The sequence below is a fragment of the Panthera tigris genome, chromosome E2 (genome assembly GCF_018350195.1).
Source record: "Panthera tigris isolate Pti1 chromosome E2, P.tigris_Pti1_mat1.1, whole genome shotgun sequence".
Lineage (NCBI taxonomy): Eukaryota > Metazoa > Chordata > Mammalia > Carnivora > Felidae > Panthera > Panthera tigris.
In genome coordinates this window covers 14,294,966-14,304,862 of record NC_056674.1, presented here as the reverse complement: position 1 = coordinate 14,304,862, position 9,897 = coordinate 14,294,966, and the positions used below count along the sequence as shown (strand labels likewise).

General features: G+C 52.3%; 1 protein-coding gene across 12 annotated transcripts; it reads right to left on the bottom strand.

Moving 5' to 3' along the window:
* Positions 1-4,411: 4,411 nt before the first annotated feature.
* On the bottom strand, positions 4,412-8,697 carry SERTAD3 (SERTA domain containing 3). 12 transcript variants are annotated; one of them, XR_006211824.1, is made up of 4 exons: positions 7,654-7,880; positions 6,022-6,280; positions 4,849-5,666; positions 4,412-4,743 (listed from the first exon to the last, which is right to left on the bottom strand). XR_006211824.1 is itself a non-coding variant. In XM_042969223.1 (4 exons), exon 4 carries the CDS (start codon positions 5,658-5,660, stop codon positions 5,064-5,066), a length of 597 nt encoding a protein of 198 aa, XP_042825157.1. In that variant the 5' UTR covers positions 5,661-5,666; positions 6,022-6,177; positions 6,259-6,280; positions 7,654-7,880; the 3' UTR covers positions 4,412-5,063. The 12 variants fall into 12 exon arrangements, 11 of the variants coding, with proteins under 11 accessions (XP_042825157.1, XP_042825153.1, XP_042825156.1 ...); XM_042969223.1 differs by having other exon boundaries at positions 4,412-5,666; positions 6,022-6,177; positions 6,259-6,280; XM_042969219.1 differs by lacking the exon at positions 7,654-7,880 and adding an exon at positions 7,914-8,697 and having other exon boundaries at positions 4,412-5,666.
* Positions 8,698-9,897: the final 1,200 nt, after the last annotated feature.

Genomic DNA, 9,897 nt, shown 5'->3' with positions numbered 1-9,897 from the left:
TGGCTCAGGGGAGGAGGTAAACAAAGAAAAGAAATATGAAAACAAAGACATTCATTGATTCACAAACATTCATGGATTGAACACCTTCCGTGTGCCAGGTACCGTGGATGATACCGCACGGATACGGCAGTAAAACTACAAAGACAAAAACCCCTGACATGAGGAGGTGGACAATACACTTAATACAATAAAGAAATTACTTAGTTTCTTAGAAGGTGAAGTGAAAAGGAAAAGAATAAAACAGAGCAGGGGGAGAATAGTGAAAGGGTGCGTGGTGTAGATAGGATGCTGGTTGGTGCTGGTAGGAAGTTCCTTGAAGAGGTGACGTTGAATAGTCCCAATGAAACGAGAGAGGTACTAAAGCTCTGGAACAAGAGTGTTCTGGCCAGAGGGAAGGGCCAGTGCAAAGGCCCCGAGGAGGGAGTTTGCCAGGCAGCAAGGCCAGTGTAGCTGGACTGTGTTGCCTGGGAGGTCAGAGAAGCTTTCAGGCGGTTTAGAGCCCTCTATGGAACACTGTGTTTTATTCTGAGACCCTAGAAGATGAATACATGACGAAGATAATTTCGGCCCCTGTTCAGTGCCTTGAGGAAAACAAAACAGGGCGGTATAATAGGGAGGCCTGTGGCGGGATGGTCCAGGAGAGCCTCCTTGAGGAGGTGACCCTGGAGCTGAGACCAGAGAGTGCAGAAGGAGCCAGGAATTCAAAGGGCTGGGGGAAGGGAGAGGGAGAGAGGTCAGGCCTCGGCAAATGAAACCAGAAGCAGGAGGCCCGCCCGGCAGGCCTGGGGAGGAGGCTCCGCCCGCGGCGGGAGGAGGGGGAAGCGGGTCGGGGAGCGCCCCGCCCCCCGCCGGCCGCCCCACCCCGCCCCACCCGGCCTCTGGGGAGGGAGCAGGCGCCGGGCCGGCTCCCGCCGCAGCCGCAGCCGCTACCTCCGAAGTATTCCACCGCCCGGCCGGCTGGGGATGGGGAGTGGGCAGGTGGGAGGGGCCTGTCCCATCGGCCACGCCCCGAGGCGGCCGCGCCCCCTCCCCCCACCGCGGGCCGGAAGAGCGCAGTTTGGGGAAGGTGGACTCTGTCTTCAGATACCCGGTCCCTCTGCGGGCCGGCCTTTCTACTTCTCTCATCAGCCTCTTTAACGGGGTGCGGGGGATACCGGGCCTCTCCGAGCCTCAGTTTGTCCATCTGGAAAGTGGGGATGCTCCTTATAGTGGCCTCACTGTGGTACTAGAAAGCTACTTGATTCCTTTTCACTCGATTATCTTTAGGGCAAGGAGGACCTGTTAAAAGGTGAGTCAGGTCTCATCCCTCTTCTGCTCAACAGCCTCCCATGGCTTCCATCTCACTCGGTAAAATTCAGTCCCTCAAGACCATACGTCTTTTTCAGCTCATCTCCTAGGATGCTCTTTTCTTGCACTGTTCCAGCCACATTGACCTCTTCAGGTCCCTCAAACGCTCCACTCAGGCTCCCACCTCAGGGCCTTCGCACCGGCTGTTACCTCTGTCTGCATCTGCATCGACATCCGTTCCCCCTCAGATTGGCATGACTCACTTCTCACCTCCCTCAGGTCTTGACTCAAATGTCACCTTGTCGGTGAGGCCTTCTCTGGCCACCCCATTGAAATAGTTAACACCCCCATCGCTCTCCTTTCTTTTTCTCTACAGCATTTGTCACCACCCGACAGACTGTCCGTTTTAGTTATTTGTGTGTTGCAGCCTTCCCCAACTGCCATGCTGTATGAGGGCAGGAGTTGTCTGTTTTATTCATATGCCTGGAAGAGCACCAGGCCCACCGTAGACAATAAATTTGAGCAATTATTGGAATCCTTGGCATGCATCAGGCCCTCCTTTCCAGTTTGCACAATCGCTCAGGGAGGCAGGTGTGAATCCAGTCTTAAGGTTGGGACATGCTGGTTTGTTTGAAGAACTGTAGAGAATAGTATAGCTGGAGCATAGTAGTGGGGAGACTGTGAGGAAGGTGAATTCAGAGAGGTAAGAGGGAGGGTTGACCGTTGCAAGGTCGGTTCATTTTTTCAACAATAGCCCAAAAAGGGGCGCCTGGGTGGGTCGGTCAGTTAAGCGTCCGACTTAGGCTCAGGCCATGATTTTTCAGTCTGTGGGTTCGAGCTCCACGGCAGGCTCTGTGCTGACAGCTCAGAGCCTGAAGCCTGCTTCTGATACTGTGTTCCCCGTCTCTCTCTGCCCCTTCCCCACTCATGCTCAGTCTCTCTCTCTCTCAAAAATAAATAAAGATTAAAAAAAATTTTTTTAATAGCCAAAAAAAATTGTTTTTGAGTGCACACCTGTACTGAGCATAGTTTTGTACACTAGGGCACACAGCTGGGCTAAGACCACCAAAACCCCTCCCTCTCAGAGTTTTTATAGACCAGGAGGCTAACCATAAACAGGTGATAAATAACTTGAGATAGGATAGATGCTACCAAGAAAATCAAACAGTGGGGTGAATGTTCGGTGCAGCAAGACACGTTGAGCTAGGAAGGGCAGAGAAGACCTCTCTGAGAAAGGGATATTTATGTTGGTGAAGCTAGAGGGGACATATCCTCTGGGCCATTAATAAGTGCAAAGGCCCTGGGGTGGTTATGAGCATGGAGTCAAATGAGACCAGGGTGACTGGTGGTGTGAAAGAGTGGGAGATTCAAATGGGGAAGTTAGGAGCAAGATTGACAGGTTTTTTGTTTTTTTTTTTAATGTTTATTCATTTATTTTGAGAGAGAGAGAAAGGGAGAGAGAATGAATACCAAGTAGGGATTCATTGCTGTCAGCACAGAGCCCAATGTGGGGCTCGATCTCACAAACCCTGAGATCATGACCTGAGCCAAAATCAAGAGTTGGCTGCTTAACCAAATGAGTCACCCAGGTGCCCCAAGATTGCTGTATTGCAGGCCTTGAAGTTGGGGTTTTATTCTGAGTGTGAGAAGTCACTGAGAGTTTTAAGTAGGAGTAAGACATGGGCATCCACAATGAGATGTGAAACGCATGTGCCTGAGGCTCTCATGACCATTTCTTCTCTCTCTCCCCATTGGCACCTGTCAGTTACCCCAATGCTTTCAGACTTAGATGCAAAGCCCCTCTTAAGCTGAGAACCTTGGCTTTGGGCCAGAAAGCACAAGCAAAATCCCCCTCCTTTCCCTGCCTGTGGACTCCACCGGTGTAGTTCCTCTTTGCAAACCTTCTAGAAGAGTCCCTAGTGCTGTATAAACTCACCTGCTGCATTGTCTTCAAAGGTCTTTGCAAGTGGCTTAGCCAGTGCTAAGCATTGCATCTTCCTGGCCCCCCTCTTTTCTCCTCTCACAGGCCTGGGCTTGTACCTCCCAAATAAATCCTTAGCACTTTAAATGTTTATTTTTGAGAGAGAGAGAGAGAGAGAGAGAGAGAGAGAGAGAGAGAGAGAGAAGCAGAGAGGGGAGACACACAAGCCAAAGCAGGTTCCAGGCTGAGCTGTCAGCACAGAGCCTGAAGCAGGGCTCAAACCCATGAAACATGGGATCATGACCTGAGTGAAAGTTGGACACCTAACCCACTGAGCCACCCGAAAGCCCCAAATCCTTAGCACTTTAACTTCAACCTGGTCTCTACTTCCTAGCCAAGTTTTCTAGAGAGAGCTTCCCCCCCTCCCCTTTTGAGAGAGAACACCAGTGGGGTAGGGGCAGAGAGGGAGAGAGAACTCCAAGCAGGCTCCCCTCTGTTAGTGCAGGGACCAACTGACCCACAGCTCAAACTCACAACTGTGTGAGATCATGACCTGAGCTGAGATCAAGAGTCAGACACTTAACCCACTGAGCCACCCAGGCACCCCTAGAAAGATCTACTCTTAATGCAGACTATCTTTAGGCATTTTCTTTCCCCTCTGGGTCCCAGCAACACATTGCATGCAATGAAAAAAATGACTTTTAGTTGCTAGAGTCACCTATCCTTTGACAGTTTGGTAATTCATGGGACTTAGTTTCTCCTTTCTTTGTGCACCCATGTGGCTGGGGAGTCTAAGTCTACCAAGGAGCAACAAACACAATAGTTGAAAACCAATCCCTGGAGGCAAACTGAGTTTGAGTCCTAGCTCCCTGGTCCTTGCTTTCCTTGCTGTGTGACCTAGGGCAAGTGATTTGGCCTCTCTGAACTTGAGGTTCCTCCTATGTAAAACCTGTTAACAGAATTCTGTATTATCATGAAGATTAAATGACCTAATCCAAACAAAGTGGATACAACAGTACTCTTAACAAATACTCTATAAATATTATGTTTAATAATATGCCTGCCCCAACTTTGGCGGGGGTGTGGGGAGGTGGTGCAGGTGTCCAGGGAACTTACCAGGTCCCTCTCATCGACCCGCTGAAGTTTAGAAACTTCAGGCAACATCACCCTTTCCAAAATACTTTTATTAAAAAAAAAAAAAAAAAAAAAGTCATTACAAACAATCAAAAACAAAACAAAACAAAACCCACCACAAAACCCGCCTTTCTTTTAAATAATGTGGCATGGAGCGGTTTGATTTCCACCCTATTGCACGTGGTCCGGCCTGGTTATGCATCAGGAGACTGCTGGGACTGGGGTCTTGCCAATGAGGTGGGGATCAGCCTTGAGGGAGGAGGTCCGTCCCTCCTGCTCCCTCCAGGTGCAAGTGACAAAGTCTGAGTTCCCATAGCAACCAGGCAGCACATCCCAGTCATCAACATACAGGCCCAGCTTTATCTTCCCTGAGGCCCCAGTGGTCACCAGGGGAGCAGGAACTGGAGGAAAAGGCAGAAGAAATGTGGGAAGTGGGAAATCAGACTCCCAGAAACAGAGTCACGTTAAGGCATTTGGAACAGATAAATTAATTCAGGAAGACCCACCTTCACAGAAGGCTGTGGCAACCAGACACACACACACATGCAAGACGGTTTGTGGAACCCTGAAATGGGAGGAAAGGAGGCCACAGTCACTGCTTAGAGCCCCTGCAACACACACACACACACACACACACACACACACACACACACACACACACAGAGTTGCATCCAGGGATCCCGCCCACTGAGGCAGAGATGAGAAACAGCCCCTGGAAGTTTTAGGATCCCAGAATGATTTCCATAATGTGATCAAGTTCATTACACTCCCAGGACCCTGGGGCACAGAAGAGGTTGTGAGGAGGCTCCGGTGGGGCCAGTGCAGGCTCCTTCTCCACTGCAGATGTGTCAATGTCCAGAAAGAAGTCATCCAGACCAGAGTCCCCCAGGTACCGGGAGCTCAGAGCTTCCAAGAAGACTGGATCAGGCTGGGGCAGCACTTCGTTCTGGGGGCCCGGGGGAGCTATTGGATTCTGAGGGGACTCCGTGTCGTCCATGGAGGTCTCCAGTTCCCTGAGAATAGAGCCGATGGTGGCGGACAGGGAGAAGTCCTCCTCGCCCGGGAAGAGGGGCTCAGGGGGTAGGGCAGGTGCTGGAGCCAGGCAAAGGGCGGCCTGGAGCTGCTGGAGGGTATTGTGGATGAGGACATGCCTGCGTAGGCTGGGTGCTCGGGGGCCCAGACTCCGCTGGACTTTGTCTAAGGAGATTTGAAGCAGGGCTTGCTGGTAGCTCCGCAGGCCTGCTGGACCCCAGTCCCACTTCTCATCCTCCTCTTCCTCCTCCAAATCTGTGTGTTTCCTCTTCAAGCCTCCTACCATGATGCCCTGTAGAGAGAAGAGGGGCAAGTCAGACACCGCAGGGATAATTCAGATCCCGAATTTCCTGTATGGTTGTTTGGTTTTTAAGTAGGCTCCATGCCCAGTGTGGAGCCCAAAGCGGGACTTGAACTCAGGACCCTGAGATCAAGACCTGAGTGGAGATCTAGAATCAGACACTTAACCGACTGAGCCATCCAGGCACCTCCCGGTTGTTGTTCATTTTTATGATCTAAACCTGTTTCCTCATCTATAAAATGGACATGATATGAATTCCACAGGGCTGAGGAGGAGACTAAATGTAAATGACTAAGAAAACAAGATCTGGATTGAAACATAGGTGGGTTTGCATCCCCCTACTTGCCTGTGTGGCCTTGAATGGTGAATTTGCCTCCTTGAGACTCAGTTACCTCAGCTGTAAGATGAGGATCAAGTTCCTGAGCTTTAACACTGTTCTTTTTACAATACTCGGTTCTTCAACAGTGTCACGTATGACAGCTGTGGAGTACGGAGACCTGGACTGGAGGCAGGGAAACCTGGATTTGAATTCTGCCTTTGACACTGCTCAGCTGTTTGATCTTTGTAAGTTATGTGACATTACCTCTCTGGGTCTGTTTCCCCACCTGTAAAAAGAGGAATGTAAAAATTCTCACCGTATTCTCAAGGAGATCCGATGTGTAATATACACGGTACCCATCTACAGTTAACGCTTAACGAAGAAGAATTTAATTGCCATTTATTCATTCAATATTTATCTATTATTGCCTGTTGCCACCGAAGCCCTGTTAGGACACCAATTTGTCGAAACTCTTCTTTTACAGGGAGTATATTTCTGACCATGCCCTCTTCCTAACCGACTGGGAGCTCTCCCAAGAGCAGGGAAGGAGCCTCCCTCATTCTCTTAGCCCGCGCCTTCGACTTCCCCCAAGCGCGCCCCACAAGAAACTTGCTAAAACTTGACTCAACGCCCGACTCCGCCTCCTCCCTGGATCTCTATTCAACGTCCAGGCAGGCAACAATTTGGCCCAGGGGCTTCTGGGAAATGTGGGCCAATAGCCGCCTGGCACGTGCGTTAACGTTGAGCTTGCACTACAATACCCAGAGGGTGCCGCACGCCTTTGGGACGAACCTCCCCCGCCCTCCCTTAAGGCATGCGCACAAGTGCCCGGGGCGGGTGGGGGAAGGGAACCCGGACGTCCAGCTGCCCGGCGCCGGCCGAGCCCCGCCCTCTGCTGCCTCTAGGGCTGCGGGTCTGAGCTCCAAGCCCGGAACGCCCCTCCCCCACCCCAGGCTCCGGCCCTAAAACTGCTTTCTCTCGGGTTTCGCACCCCAAGGAGGTCCTAGATTCTTTCCCCAAACTGCTCTCGGGTCCAGAAACCCAGACTCCAACACATCGCTCAAAAACTACAAATGCTCTCTGATTTATTCCGTTTGGGAGACTAATTCTGATACCTTCACCCGTCAACTTTCCCCTTTTCTCCCGTCTTTCAAATGCCTTTCGACTTCACCTCCAAACTCTCCCTCTGACTCCAAGACCTGAATATGGGACTCTCACCAGCACCTCCTCACAGCCACTGCATCTCCCTTGCCAAGATTCTTTGCCCGTAGTTATCTCCGTTTTTCCAAATGCTCAGGATCCCAGCCCCAACCCCTCACCCCTTTTCCAGAACACTAGAGCCCCGAATTCAACCCGTCCGGGAGACTCGAATTGTCCTAATCTCCAGATTTCCTGCCCCAAAAGTTCCTTCCTCGGTTCTCTCGCTTCTCCAAACACCCCATGTCCCAGCTTCAAACTCCCTCCACTTGAAGATCTTACCCCAACAACTTCGCCTTCAGTCCGGGATCTCGATTTCAGTCTCGAAGCCCCACCAACCCTATCAGTCACCCTTATCTGCGCCCCCGACTCACGCCCAGACCCCGCCTCCACGACTCTCGGGGGGCACGCCTCCACCTTCCCTAAACTAAGGCAAATCTCAAGCCAGGTGGACTCTCTCACCTCAGCTGCCAGGTTCGCAATGACCAAGTCGTGGAACGTCCGTAGCTTTTACAACCCAACAGTGCTGGGTACGAGCCTCGCTCACCTCCCCAGGGCCTCTCGGTTTGGCCTCCGGCCCACCCCGCTCCGCCCAGGAGCCGAACTGCGAGCCGCGATTGGCTGGAGCCCTGCCCGCTGCGGGGCGCGGATTGGCTGGGTGGAGCCACCGGTCCGTCGCCAGGAGACACCCGGCCGGCCCTCCCTTTCCTTACACCCCGGACCTTTTAAAGGATTCCGACTCGCCCGGGGGAGGGGCCACGTCTCTTGGGTGGAGGGTGGCGGGGACGTCAGAACTGCTTCCTTCAATTCAGCCACTGTCCTCGCTCCAAAGTCGTCAACATTGATCTCTGCGATGCCTTTATACCAGGTGAGGACCCTGTCGGGGAGCGAGGCTGGTCGGCACGCCCCTCCCCACCCTGTTTTCCAGGCGGGCGGGGCTGAGCCACTCGCGGAGGCCGCGCCCCCGGGGTTCCGAGGGCGGACGCTGCGGGGCGGAGGATGACGTAGCTGAAGACCAGCCAATAGTTTGGCGCGGCCTACGTTGCCTGGGCGATCACAGCCCAGTTCCTGTGCTCCCGCCCCCCAGTACTTTACCCCGAGGCCCCTTTCTTAATCTTCAGGACTTCTCAGCACGTCCTGTGGTGGTCTCTCCTGCAACCCCCGACGCCCCATCCTTCCCCTCTCAGGATGGCACTGCTGGGAACTCGTTACTTGCTCGCTACTCCCCTGGGGACAAAATCCAAACTCCTCCCTTTTGCCACAAAGCCCTTCACGGTCTGGTCCCTGAAACACACTCCTTGCTCCCTGTGATCCGACCACAGATTGACTCTCAGTTTTTCTAAAATGACTTCGAGTGCCCGCCACCACCATAAACACAGATTTTGTCTGTTTTCTTCCCTGCCTTAACCCCAATGCTTTAGGTACATAGCGAGTACTCAAAAATGACAATAAAGGGCCTCTGGATCTTTAAACTTGTTTCCCCATCCTGAAAGTACACCTTCCGTTCCCAGACTGTTTCTCACCAGGTCTCATCTCAAAGATTTCCTTCTCTCAGAAGCCCTCCCTTGATGCTTGAGTGGGTTAGGACCCATTCTGGGCTCCTATGGTGTCCTGGGCTTCCCCCCCCCATCCTGACCCTGACCCCTCTGCCCATGTCTCCCATTCTTGGCCCTGAGGGCAGGTACTGAGGTTATCTCTGTCACCCAGGGCTTGGTCCGTAGCATCACCCAGCACATGGACACAAAGCAGGCATCCAGTGAAAGTTCTTTAAATATGCCCAATGTGACAGAAGGAGAAAGAGGGCAGAAAACAAAAACAAAAACAAAAAACCCGAGCTAGTGCCCTGAAAGCCTGGACCAGTACTGCCCTACCCAAAAGTTTCACCAAGAGGAGGGAGAGGGAGTTTTTTCTAGGCTACCCCTGGGAAGGGAGGTTTAAGCCTCCTCAGACCAGTTCTCACGGGTTGGAATTTATCAACCAGTCATCCTGCTGCTTGCAGAAGCAATATATGATTGGAATGGATTTTTTTTTTTTTTTTTTTTTGGAGGGGAAGGTGTTGGGTGGGTAGGTGGGGGAGACTGTGAAGTGGGGACAGAGGAGTGGCTCACTCAAACCTGCAAAAGGTGTCTCTGGGCAACATGGGCAGGGGACAGTAGATTCCAAAGAGGGACATGATTAAGAAGGGGTCATTCTCCCCCCACCCCCCCAATCCTGCCCCTCTTCCAGAGGCCCCATCTCAGAGTGGCCTCACTGTAACTCCATCTCTAGGTTCCAGTCCCATGAAGCCTGAATGCCTCTCTCCCCTCCATCATGGACTGTCCAACTCCACTCACCTCCACTCTCTTGCCTCCGTCAAGGCCTCTGTCTTGGTGCCCTGGGGCTCTAGCCTCCACTCTTGCACGCCTCCGATCCACATTTACACAGCAGTCAAGGGCAGCTTTATAAAACATAAACTTGACTGTGCCCCTCTCCACCTCTCTCCTGCTCCCCTCCTAGCACAGAACCTCAGAATGAAGCTCAAGCTTTTTACAATGATTCTGCACAATTTAGCTTCCATGTAACAGCCTCTTGGGGCTGACCACTCCTCCCCTCCGAGCCAAGTATTATTAACTTGTTTGCTCCTGGAGCGGGCTTAGGTAGTTTCCTAAGCCCTCTGGACTTCCTCCTTCAGAGCCCTGGCCACTCTGGGTGGTCACTGTCACGGGC